This window comes from Mesoplodon mirus (assembly GCF_964341445.2).
Source record: "Mesoplodon mirus genome assembly, chromosome: 15".
Classification (NCBI taxonomy): Eukaryota; Metazoa; Chordata; class Mammalia; order Artiodactyla; family Ziphiidae; genus Mesoplodon; species Mesoplodon mirus.
This window is the reverse complement of record NC_138991.1, coordinates 51,086,662-51,100,037: the sequence shown is the minus strand read 5'-3', so window position 1 is coordinate 51,100,037 and position 13,376 is coordinate 51,086,662. Positions and strand designations below refer to the sequence as shown.

Below are 13,376 nucleotides of genomic sequence, written 5' to 3'. Positions count from 1 at the left end.
ACTAATGATAAAAATTCAGAGTAATAACTTCAGACAAACTGATACCCAAGAACACTTTATAGATACTACTTATTTATACATACTATGACACCCAAAATGTCATCCTCATTTCATTCAAAACCTTCACACAGCCCTCTCTAAAATGCAAATTAACTGTCTTCTGTTGGAGGAGAGAGGGTCAAGCCACACCCCAAATTTTTATTAAAAGAACTGGGAAGAAAGGAAAGTGCTAATAGGGTAGAGTCAGAGTCAAATGCTGAATATCTGACAATCCTAGAACTGTGTCACTCAAAATCTTCTGAAGTCTATAAAATCGATTTAAGTTCCTTATTTCTTGATATATCACCAAAGGATAGCGGTGAGGGGATCTTTAAACCTCTACTGTTTCAGCAGCATTAAAATGTGTAGCTCAAGTTTAAAAAATGGTCACCTGTTCAGCAACTGACATCCTCCTATTCGGATCAACATCTCGGCCCTCTAACTTGGCTTTCACTCTCTTCCACACGCTCACTGCATATGAGTTTCTCTCCTGCACAGCTGTGAAGCAATGGAAACGTGTAAGTCAAACCACCACTTCGTATGAATATTTAAGGTATCCTTATTCTGACTAATTACCTTTTCCAGTTTTAGGGTCTCTGACAGCCTTTTTAGGACTACAAGCAACACTCTTGCCAGTTCCTGGAACAGTGCTTGGTGGAGTATCTGCTGATGTAGCTAGATTTTTCTGAACCAGCTTTCTAGCATTCTGTGACATGACATCAGGCTGAGTCTTCTGGCCAGTGTTGCTCCGGACTGCTATAGAGAGAGAGTTGGTAGCTCAATTTACATGTACACAGAAAATGAAGGAGCAGGGCAGTGCTCTCTCAATCGTCAACTACAAATGGACAGCCCTGATACTAGATGTGATTTCACAACCTTAAAGTCCTTATCCCTTAAGGTAAAAACTCTCCTCCTAAAAATATAGCCTAAACAGCTAGATATTCAGATATCAATTTGTACAATGATGCCCACGAGTTTGTGTGGCATTAAAAAAACCATAAATATCTTAACTGTCCAACAGTTAATATGGTAAAGTCATAGAATGGCACATTAAATCTTGCTGTTAAGTCATTTTTTAAAAGATTACTTAATGATAGGGAAATTATCTATTTAATATTAAGTGGGAAAAGGCAACAAAAGTTGCATTCACAGAATGATCCAACTTGTATATGTGTGTGCATGCATATAGAGAATTCAACAAATACATAGTGGTTTTACCTCTAATTGGAATGGAACGATAGATTTTCCTATTAATTATTTTTCTGTATTTTCCTAACAGAATATATTTTATAATCATAAAATAAATTATTTAGAGAGTATCTGAACACACAGTATTTTTACTCTCTAACAATAAGTACTTTAAAAATTAAGCCAGAATTTGTTCAGTTTGAGATATGACAAGAGTTTAGGGAAACACTTTATTTATTTATTTTAAATAATTAATTTTTAAAAATTGGAGTATAGTTATTTATAACGTTGTGTTAGTTTCTGTTGTACAGCAAAGTGAATCAGTTACACATATACATATATCCACTCTTTTTTAGATTCTATTCCCATATAGGTCATTACGGAGTACTGAGTAGAGTTCCCTGTGCTATACAGTAGGTCCCCATTAGTTATCTACTTTGTATATAGCATTATGTGTATGTCAATCCCAATCTCCCAATTTATCCTTCCTCCCGCTCTCCCCCTTTCTACATTTGTGACTCAATTTGCTTTGTAAATAGGTTCATTAGGGAAACCCTTTAAAAAGGTGATGACTAGAAACATATTAGACACTCATTAAACATCTTAGCATCTATGTGTAGATTATTAACAGGTCAAGATTCAGGTTCTTCTGAAGTAGGGGAGTCTTACCTGCAGCAAAGGATGGCTGATAAGTAGCAGATGACGTTGGACTCGAACATTCATTTGTTGCATCGGTGACTAAGGGTGATGCAAAACTCACTAAATTATTATAGACACTGAAATATAAAATAAAATGGCTCATTTATGAAATGCTTTAGCAAATAGCTACTTATAAATATGAACAAAACTGAAAATAAATTAAATGAATTAAATAAACAAAACTTACTCTACCAGATGTTTTGCTTATATTTTAAATTCAGGCCAGAAGGCATTCTTACCTCTGACTTTGTGTTTTCAGTTCTTTCAAGGTGGGAGTTATTTCCTGGAGCATTTCAACATGTTCTTGACTTCGAACCTGACCCATAGCTTGGACTAATGTAAACAGCACTGTCTGAATGTTGTCTTGCCATGATTTATATTCACCCAAGAACTGCCTAACACTGTTCTCATAGGGAACATCTTCACCATCTGCCAGAGCAGCTTCTTCATCCTAGAATCAGTATGTTAATGATCAAGAAAAATGGTATTTGCTTCAATAATTACTCTTAAAACCATCACCTTTTGGATAACAGGTAATAAGTGTTTTTCAAATACCAATGTGTTTATAATATGCTTATTACAATTTAACTCCTTTTCTACAGGGATCTTGTTTCCAGCACAAATAAAAACTCCAATTAAAAACAAATCCAGGGAATGCCTTGGCGGTCCAGCAGTTAGGACTACACACTTCCACTGCAGGGGGCACGGGTTCGATCCCTGGTGGAGATCCCACAAGCCACGTGATGTGGGGGGGAAAAAAATCCAAAAAGTAAATGATTTACTGTTTTGTGATGATGAAGTAACACAGCCTTTTCTGGGGATTCAGTTTCCGTACTATCTAGTTTCTGTATGATACTAGAGGGAGGATATTTCATTTATTTTGGGAGCAAGCTATACAATTTTGGGTAGGGAGGTGGAAGAGAGGTTAGAGATCTAAATACTCTGTGAGACTAGGTTCAAGTTTCAGCTCTACTATAAATTATATGACTTTGGATAAATCAATTTCTCTAAGCCCCGGTTTCTCTGTGAACAAAATCAGAATACTACTTATACTTACTACCTGCTTAAAAAAAATAGTCGATGAAAATACAAATTAACTCAGTGACGAACAAACTGGAAATATGACCTGAGAGAAATTAGGGTTTTTTCTCATTAATAAAACTGTTTGTAATTTTATAAAAGGAGGGAGTAATTATGTGTCAATGGTATTAGTCTTACCTTGGCCATTGCTTTCAGGAGATGTTTGACATCTCCAAGCTGCCGGTTATGACCAGTGAGCACAGTCTTTATATTATCAACCAAATTCTGAATTGTTTCACAGACCGTTTCTATCTGTTGCTCTTTCTCTGTCTGAATTGCTCTCTGAGTAGACATATCCTGGGTCAGTTGTTTGTGTGCTGACAAAAGCCATTCAGAGCTGCCAATAGGATGTTCAAGACTCGTGTCCTAAATAGAATAAGCATTTGTTTGATTTTAAGTATCAGCCAGAATAATATAAGGCTCTTTTCTTCATCATCATCTCAAAAGACATTCGTAACTCAAGCCACGACACAAAGAACCTCAGTTGCTGAGTCATGAATTAATTACCTACAAAACACTACTTGACAATAATTTAAACAATCTATAAAATACAGACTAAGATTTTTACCTTTTCTGCATAATCATACAGGCATAAATGTTTAAAGTTTAAAACCTAAGAATATGTATCTGGAATAACAAAGATGAACCATATCCATGAACCTAAACCCACTGTAAATCACTCTTTCTCACTGTTGTGGCCTCTCCCGTTGTGAAGCACAGGCTCCGGACGCGCAGGCCCAGCGGCCATGGCTCACGGGCCACTCTGCGGCATGTGGGATCTTCCCGGACCAGGGCACGAACCCGTGTCCCCTGCATCGGCAGGCAGACTCTCAACCACTGCGCCACCAGAGAAACCCTAAATCACTCTTTAAAATGAAACCAGAGGCCACAACAGTGAGAGGCCCGCGTACTGCAAAAAAAAAGAAACCAGAGTCTCGTAATACATAGTCTAAAGCCTTCCCACAAAGTAGAAATGCCGAATTTATCAACTTGATAATCCAGCATTCATCTTCCACTAGCCCTCTGTCTGCTACCCTACTTTCAGTGCATCTGAGTCATTTGCTACACACTGTCTTTCTCCTCCCCTCCGAACCTCCACAGTACTTCCAGTTGTAACTCTGAGAGTTCTTTTCACTTTTTCATTCACTGTATTATTTGTGTAAATAAGTTCCTTGGGGGCTAAAAGCAAGATTTAATCATATACAGTACATGCTCAATAAATGTAAACTAGTGAGTGGATGTATTAAATTGATTTTGAGGGAATATAGTTGGTCTTATTTTAATCACCCAATCTCTTCACTCCCACCAAGATTCAAGACTTACCACTCTCTGTAATAAACGAAGTTCTAACTCAGAGACCGAACTGTTAAACTGTGATGCAAATGAACACATTTGCTGACACCGTTTGATTAGTTCAAATAATGAGGCATCCAGGTTTAAGGCTTCTGCAGTTCTAGTTCGTAAACTTTCAAAATGAATGATATTGCTGCAGAGGAAAGTGACCTGTGAAGATGAAAAAGAAGAGTGGAACCATCACAATGAGGAAGAAATTTGCAATTAATGAAAACAAAAAAATACTACCTTTTGATTTCCAGAATTCAGGACCAGGTCCTGAAAAGGTATGAATGTATGACTCTTGTGGGAAACAGACCTACTCCTTATAAAAGCTAAATAAATGAACATTTTTTGGTTGATGCTGTTAAGAATGAGATGGTCAAAAGCACCTAAGTAGAATTAGGTAAATATTATCTTCTGCACGATTGTTTTTTAACTGAAATTTTACTCCATAATAAAACTGTTATCATATTCAGCTGCAATTCGTTCGTGCTGTGTCTGAATTCCAATCTGAAATGTTCCCCTTCTGCTTCTACTCCTGCCTAACTTTACCATAAAGATCAGAAAACACTAACTGGATATTTGACAATATTAAGCACATCTTTTAAGGTATAACAATAGTATTGTGACTGTGTTCCTAAATAGTTCTCTCTTTTTTTAAAAAATAAATTTATTTATTTATTTTTGGCTGCGTTGGGTCTTCGTTGCCGAGTATGGGCTTTCTCTAGCTGTGGTGAGCGGGGGCTACTCTTCGTTGCAGTGCACAGGCTTCTCATTGCAGTGGCTTCTTTTGTTGTGGAGCATGGGCTGGTTCTAGGCATGCAGGCTCAGTAGTTGTGGCTCACGGGCTCTAGAGCACAGGCTCAGCAGTTGTGGCGCATGGACTTAGTTGCTCCGCAGCATGTGGGATCTTCCCGGACCAGGGCTCGAACCCATGTCCCCTGCATTGGCACGTGGATTCTTAACCACTGCACCACCAGGGAAGTCCCAATAGTTCTCATTTTTATAGATACTTATTGAAATACTTACAGATAAAATGATATAATATTTGGGATTTCCTTAAATATGGGATGTGAAGGAGGAGTAGGAAGTATAGAGGAAATAAAGTAGGGCTTAAGTTGATAATTATTAAATTTTAATAATGGGTATATGGGATATGGGAATCATATTAATCCAATTTTGCACCTGATTAAAAAGTACATAGTAGTTTTTGTTTGTTTTTTGCTCCCAATCACAACAAAGTTAATCCACAACCTCTGGCAGTACACAAGGTCCTAAGACATTTTATTGCCATGTGGAAAAAATAACATTCAAACCTTTATAGTTGCATATAAAGAAAATCTTAGATAAATATGGAATTAAACTCTTTATTTTCCAAGAGGCTGGATCCACCTTATATTTAACTGGGAGGTAATAAGGGTCTAGGGAAATAACTGGCTGTGAGCTCAGTCTAAGGATGCCCTCTCTTTCTCCCCCAAGGCCTATCAGTTCTTCTTCCCAGTGCTGTAAACTAGACGGTGGCTCTCAAGCTACTCCTAATTATCCCACGTGTAACTTCCAATCAGTTATATAATCCTGTAACAGGAAACAAAATAGCGCACACGAGTGCCTATACCTGACTTGCTCTTTGGCTCTCTTTAAGGACAAGATTTCTTCTTTCAGCTATTGTTGCTTCAAAATCTTGTAGTACAGGTGTCAGTGCAGGGTTGGCACCACCTGCCCACTTGAGTCGCTGTTCAATACTTGCTTCAAGTGCTGCCAGTTTCTCCTATAAAAGCCAGCAGAATCTCAGTGAAAACAACTCTTCACTTCCTGTCTGTTGAGCATCTTATATAAATACAAGAGATTCAAAAGAAGTAGGATGGGGCATAAGTTAATTAGAAAACATCTTTAACAGAGTGTCACCTTTTGGAATTAATCTTGATTTCACGTTGAATATTTAAGGCTAAACATGTTTTGGATAGGTAAGGATTGGCTTTCAGTTCATTGTCTTAAAATTTGCAGAAAGAAGTTTCATTTTCATTTTTAAATAAAATAGTCCTTAAAACAAAACACCTGCTACACCAAATTCCCACTGCGCTATATGTGCCATCTACAAGAAAATCCATTTATACTTTTGATCGTGAAAGATGAAAGTCAGATTCCCACAAATGCAAAAATTTACGAACAATGGTAAAAATACAGCCAGGTTATCACGACGAGGAAGATTTTATACAACAAAGTTGCTTCATTATTTATTCAACGTTTTGAGCGGAGGAATTCACATTCATAGTCTCTCTCTCGCTCTCGCTCTCCCCTCCATCCCCTATTTCTTTCTCTCACACATATACACTTCTAAAATCAGAAAGGGCATGAGTTCATTCTCCTAAATTGAAAACTAGGACTAACATGCTGTAGAGAAAAGGTATTTCAATCTTCAAAGAAGTAAGCTCCAGAAAAATTTTATAAAAAAATTTAAACTTATAAAAGTGATTATACTTGATTTTATACTAATATTAATCTATAAAAAGAACAGAAATATGACAGTTACTACTGAGTGTATGAGATATAGGAATACTCACTATACAGAGATATATAAAGCCATCATCAAACCAGTTTTTCTTATTTAAAAAAGGAAAGTGAGATTAAATATTTTGCTGAAATGACCAAAGAATAGTCAATAAAAATGGTTTGGAAAAATGTTCTGCTGCCTTTGACATCACAAAATTCCATTAACTAACTGTACAATAGAAGTAAGAAATGCCTAAGCTTCTTGGATATTAATAATAAGCCAAATATAACTGCTTTATATACATTTCAGAAAACAAATTTGGTATTCGAGTTTTTCCCATTACCAAGGTCCCCTTATGTATAAAAGCATGGTAATATCAAATTCATTAAAAACTTGAAATATTTAGTATGTCTCTATTCTTGGTTCAAAATACACCACTAAGATTCAGTTACTTTGGAGGGTAAGAAAAAAAGATATAAATTAAAAATAAAAGTGGAAAGGTATTTGTTCCTGTGGCTTAGAAGCCAAGGACAGACTGAACAACAGAGCACTAACACTTCACCACAGTGGAGGTCATTTCTAAAAGTAAGATGTACCAGGCGGAGGATCTGACAAAACACACCTGAACTGTTGCAATTGAAGTTTCAATCTGGCTCAGAGTATGGAGTTTCTTTTTCATGCTGGTTAAGATGGCAGAACGAGGGGGAGGAGTGACCGACATGGCTTGTGGTCTGTTGATAAGGAGATCTTCATGCTGCCACTGTTCAAAGAAAAAGAAATGTAATAAAATAAGCAGGAAAAAGGCCTTTAGATAAACAAGGGAGGGGAGGTATGATTTAGGACTGGGGGAAGAGGGAAAAAACCCAGCTGCAGCAAGGTGGGGTGAGCAGGGAAGAATAACAGAAACACAATAAAAGAATCAACCAGGTGGAAAATTTCCTGAGGTAGAGAATGGCTGATAAATTTCTTGGATCACTGATATGCAACATTTAAATAGTAATTCTGAAGATGTTTCCTAGTCTAAGTAAAAATCTGCTACACAATCCCCCTAAAATATAATCTCCAGTTAAGAGGTTGGAACAGCCAAGGTAGGAGAAGAGTTCCCCAGCACGGAATTAAGCAAGTAACTGAAAGAAGCAATGGCAGCAGTCACAGAAGAAAGAATTCTCCAGAGAACCTACAAGCAACAGAAAGGCATAGGTAACTACTGACAGAGAATTAAGCCATCCTGTATGCTGTAAGGTGGCCCCAGAAGGCCCAAGGGACATTTGGGTTAAAATTTAAAAGTTACATTGTGCTTACAGCTTAAAATGTGTTCAGATGAACAAAACTGGAAGGATTTTGATAATGTTTTCCATATAGTTGTCATTTTTTTAAGGGAATAAACTCTAAAATGTATTAAATAATAAAACTTTTCAACATTATATTTTTTAGAAGTAAAATAAATACCAAAAAATCCCAATGTGCTGGAAGGACTGTTAATATGTAATAAATGCAACTTCAGAATTTGAATAAATTACTTTTCTTATGAGGTAAGAAAACAGCTAATGATAAAACTGCAAAGAGAAGGAAATACACTGGTTCCATGCCCCACCAATTCCACTCTTGGGAAGTAGCTTCAATATAAATGATACAAAGTAACCAGTGTTTGTGCCAAAACAGATCCCAGGATAATGTAGTCCCCCAATATTACTCCATGAGTGACAACCTGTCTGAAGCTACTGACAATACTGAAGCCTATATTTGAAATAAAGAAAGAAGAAAAATAGCTATAATTTATACCGTGCTTAGTGTCTTACACAAATCATCATTTTTAACCTGCACAGTCATCAACATTTTAGAGAGATACTGTCCCCATTCTACAAGTAAGGAAATCAGACCTTAAGGGAAGTTAAACTTAAGTTCATATACCTGAATCCAAATCCATCTCACTCCCCCAAAGCCTGTCATACTGCCTCTAAACAAACAAGGACAAAAATAGGCTTCTAAAAAACAGTTCCCAAGTGATGACCAATGTATGCACAGAGCTTAGAGAATCAGGGCAACAGAAGTCACTTTAGAAATAATTATGTTAAGACAGTACAGAAGGCATATCCACCTAACGAATAAATTCAACTGTGAGAAATTACATTTACAAGTAATACTTAATGATAACACTAACCATACAACTCTGATGGAAACTAATTCAAAGGACACAAACCATGAACACAAAATGATCTCAACTACGTAAAAGAGAAACAAGGAATAATTGGAAAGACAGCACTGGAATGCTAAAGCATTTCGATGTTTGCTCTGGGCTGGCACAATTCAGGAAGTTTACAATTTTCTCTTCTTTATACTATTCTGTATTAATTCCCCCAGTTTTTCAAATTTCTACATTGAGGAAAAACCCCTTTATAAAGAGAAGTACTAACTTGAAACATGGCGATATGCAACTGAACGCGCTGTAGGCTTGTCTTACAGGAGGAGATGCTGGTCTCCAGCCTGCGCACCAAGTCGTGCTTCTTCCAGGCAGTGTCGTAGGAGCTCGCCAGCACAGTCGCCCTGTTCATGACCAGCTGAGAGAACTTCCCGATCTGGATGTTGTGCTCCACTGCTTTTTTACACAGATCATCAACTGAAACTTTGCTTTCAGCACCAAAATCCTTTGCCTCCACTTGAGCAATAATGTCTACCCCTAGAGCACTGATGAAGCTGCACAGCGTGAGGCCCAAGGCTTGGTTCGGGAGTCCAATCAGGAGCTGCCGCACAAAGTCAGCTGTGAATGCTTTGATCGGTTTGGCCATCTGGTCTTCACTGAAACAAGAGTTTCTAAAAAGGGTTTTCACATTGACAATCTGTACAGGCCCATTTACAGTATTCTGATCTTCAAGTGAACTTGATCCTAAAAAAGGAAATTTTTCTTTCAGTATTTCATGCAACACTAAAATAAGGTAATAATGCTGCTTATTTAAAAACTTGAAGATTGCATGAACTTAGTATTTTAATTTAATTTACAATTAAATTAAGCCTACTCTATCCTGTCCCCCTCCAAAGTACTACACAACTAAACCCAGCTTGTCTAAGAGTGAAATATTACCTGACAAAGTTTTAGAAAAGGTACCACAGAGCCTGAAGAACTCCTTAATTGTCTGTAGTCGTTTTAGAAAGAAAATCTCTTCAAGCACCTGTCGGTGATTATCATCATCAAAAAAATTGACTTGGGTGCTCCTGGCTTCCCTTATAATGTCAATCTTTCGCCAAGCTATAGGAATTTCCATCTTATTTAGCTATGTAAATGAAAGAAAAGCAAGTTCACTTCTTCACTCTTCACACACTGAACAACTACTTTCCTACACTTGCATTATTCATAAAACCAGGTCAATATTTACCTTTTCAACTAATAAGCCAAAAGCAGTCTCAACTTGGGCAAACATGCCATCAAATGCTACCAAAAGCATCTGGCCAGCTGACATTTTTGGTGTTTCATCAACTGAACCATTTCTTGGTTGGATTAATTCACCATATTGAGCATGAAGCATTCTAGAGGAAAAGAAAAGGGAGTTAAAACCCTCGCTGAAGAGTATTAAATTTGGGGGAAAACGTAAGATCAACAAGTCTTACAGCTAGTATGTGGAGTCTAGGGGAAAAGTCTCTGTATGAAGGAAGGAGTGTTATTACCCATCATTAATGTGAGTAAATTTTATGCAAATTTGAGCTATGACATTTTAAAAAGAACTATATAAAATATTACAGTCTCACTTTATACACAGAATGTAAAATAATACAAAATGCCAGTTTTTTTTTTAAATGTCGAGAATCACACAGTTCTAAAGCTGGTGGACCTACAGCAAAAGTTGTCAAGTATGTTCACCTACTGTCACATGGCAGAGCCAGCTACAGACAGTAAATGGAAATACCTATCATTTTTGGCATGCTGAGTTTCGAATAATGCATAGTTTGAAGGTAGGTCTTCAGAAATTTGCCTTTCACATTACCATTAAATTAAGAACGTGCGTAGTGTTTATATATCCAAGCACTATTCTAAACATTTTATATAAAAAAGCAAAAATACAATTCCCAGTACCTATGAATACTATCAGTAAAACTAATGTTAACTAGATTTTTAACTTTATCACACACACATAAATAGCTAGAAAACTATTAGGAATTATTAAGAGAATTTAAAATTTAGGCTACCCGAGAAATTTCTAATGGAAAAAGAGCTGCATGATGGTATAAAGTTTTCCTTGAGATTACCAAAAAGTTTCTCTAACACAAGATACACACAGGCTGTAACAGAATCACACATGAAGTCTGTAACCCAATGCATACATGGAAGTAAACATTCCTCCATTTGACAGTAAAGGGAATCTAGATTAGATATTAAGGGAAAATAAAGGCTAAAATTTTGTGAGGAAGAAAAGTGTATAGATTTAGCATCTAAGTTTTAAAATAATGTTAGAAATTTTATGATAAAGCTCTTGTGCAAATAATCTAAATCACTATTTAGCTGACATTTATGTTTATGCTATATTGATTGCAATTATTTTTTAAATTTTATGGTAAAACAACTACAAAGAAACAATAGGAAAATTTTGAATGCAACATAAAAGAAAACATTAAGGAGTTGTTACCTTTTTTGGTGAAATAAGGCACCATAAATTAAGAAAAATAAGTTTACATTTTAGATATATACTTCCCTCAGTTTAAGAATGAAAAGGTATTTGCTTCAAAATAACTGGAGCAGTACCATTTAAACAAGATTAAACAGGTGCAAGAAAAACAGAGAGAGATTAACCAGGTACAGATAATTACTGAAGTTGGTAAAATGGAGGTTCATTATACACTATTCTACTTTCTTGTATCTTGGAATTTTCCCATGGGAGGAAGTATGGTGGGTCAATTCATTTCTACTCTCTCAATTATACCTTCTGAAGGGAACTGGACATCAGAATGCCAAAGAAAGAGGCCTCGAGTCACAAAGCACAAAGGGTAGGGCTTAGCTTTGGGTACAGTGCAAGCCTGGAGAAACTGCCCAACCTCTACAGGTTCCAAAGTCAAACTGTTACCCTAGATTTAAGAGTCGAGAAATACAATGTTCAATACCTAAAACAAACTTATAAAACTTAAGCTAACTTAAAAGTGTTCATCTGAAATGAGGTGTATACTCCACTAGTTAACTAAACTGGCTCAGATGCTTCCATGGAGTTCCAAGGGCTGGCTTAAAAAGTACCACACTCTACGTTGTGTGTGTGCATATGTATGGTGAAACTACAGCCCTACACACACACACACACACACACACACAAATGAGTGCATGTGTAACTGGTGAAATCTGAGTAAGCTCTGTGGACTGTACTGATGTCACTGTCACGGTGTTGCTACTGTACCATAGGTATGCAAGATGCTACACTGCAGGAGGAATGAAGGGTACACAAGACCTCCCTGCACACTTTTTTTTTTTAACACAACTTCCTATGAGTCTGTAATTATTTCCAAATAAAAGGGTTTTTTGTTTGTTTGTTTTGGCCCTGCCTCAAGGCTCACAAGGTCTTAGCTCCCAACCAGGGATTGAACCCATGCCCTCAGCACTGAAAGCACAGAGTCCTAACCACTGGATCACCAGGGAATTCCCCCAAAATAAAAGTTTTTTTTCAAAAGACATTACTTATAAATGCTTATGTATATGTATCTGCTCTGAAAATTAAAAGTAAGCTTACAGTAAAATAAGAACTCAAAAAACTTTTATCTGGCTACCCATCTCTTTCACAAGAAAAGAGAACACAGCTTAGCATTCACTTGCCTGGCAACATCGATGTAATGAGCATGTGTTTCTTCCTCAAGTCCCATAGCTGCATTTCTTAAATAGGCTTGAAGAGATTCAACTAGAGTCTGCAGAGGAACACCATCAGTTGTCTGCTCAATAAGACTGTCCAGTTCATGAAGCATACTTTCTAATGTGTATTCTCCTTTCATTAAACATCTCAGTGCTTCTGGAAATATGATTTGCCGGAAATTTGAATTTAATTCCTATAAATATGTGAGAAACATATTTTAATGCTTTCTGAGTTTAGAGAAAGCAACATTAAAAGGGAGGAAGTCAAATCACTTTTCGGACCCAGAGATGAGAAATACAACGTTCAATACCTAAAACTAACTTCTAAAATTTAAGCTAATTTAGAAGCACTCACCTGAAGTGAGGTGTATACACCATTAGCTAAGTGAACTGCCTCCGATGCTTCCATGGGGTTAGGAATGTCTAAGTCTTGTGGCACTAGGTGACACTGCTTCAGTAACTGAACAAGGCATGTGACATTGCCACTCATACTGCAGAGCTCCTCCAAGAACCAGGCTCCATCACGAGAAGTCAGATCAACCAGCTGCTCTCCAGCACTCGAAGCTGCACCTTCCATCATTAGGTTACGCCTAAAAAATGAGATAAATATTTGTACAGTGAAACTGACTTAGCTAAGCACACATAAATGGGATACCTCAAAATCTGAAAGGAAATAAAGCAGTCTTACACCGAGCAAGACTAATGAAAGAAAAAGGATATCTTAAG

General features: G+C 36.9%; 1 protein-coding gene across 2 annotated transcripts in view; it reads right to left on the bottom strand.

The window, feature by feature from the left end:
• Positions 1–13,376, bottom strand: part of SMG1 (SMG1 nonsense mediated mRNA decay associated PI3K related kinase) — a 95,598-nt gene that overhangs the window by 6,505 nt on the left and 75,717 nt on the right. For both annotated transcript variants that reach the window (XM_082645881.1, XM_082645880.1), the window contains 13 exons: positions 13,006–13,240; positions 12,618–12,844; positions 10,204–10,354; positions 9,912–10,101; positions 9,247–9,716; positions 7,455–7,592; positions 5,957–6,109; positions 4,330–4,509; positions 3,145–3,372; positions 2,166–2,377; positions 1,897–2,003; positions 616–795; positions 431–537 (listed from right to left, as the gene is read on the bottom strand). In XM_082645881.1, the coding sequence (XP_082502007.1) occupies positions 431–537; positions 616–795; positions 1,897–2,003; positions 2,166–2,377; positions 3,145–3,372; positions 4,330–4,509; positions 5,957–6,109; positions 7,455–7,592; positions 9,247–9,716; positions 9,912–10,101; positions 10,204–10,354; positions 12,618–12,844; positions 13,006–13,240 (2,578 nt within the window). The remainder of the gene's footprint in view (positions 1–430; positions 538–615; positions 796–1,896; positions 2,004–2,165; positions 2,378–3,144; positions 3,373–4,329; positions 4,510–5,956; positions 6,110–7,454; positions 7,593–9,246; positions 9,717–9,911; positions 10,102–10,203; positions 10,355–12,617; positions 12,845–13,005; positions 13,241–13,376) is intronic.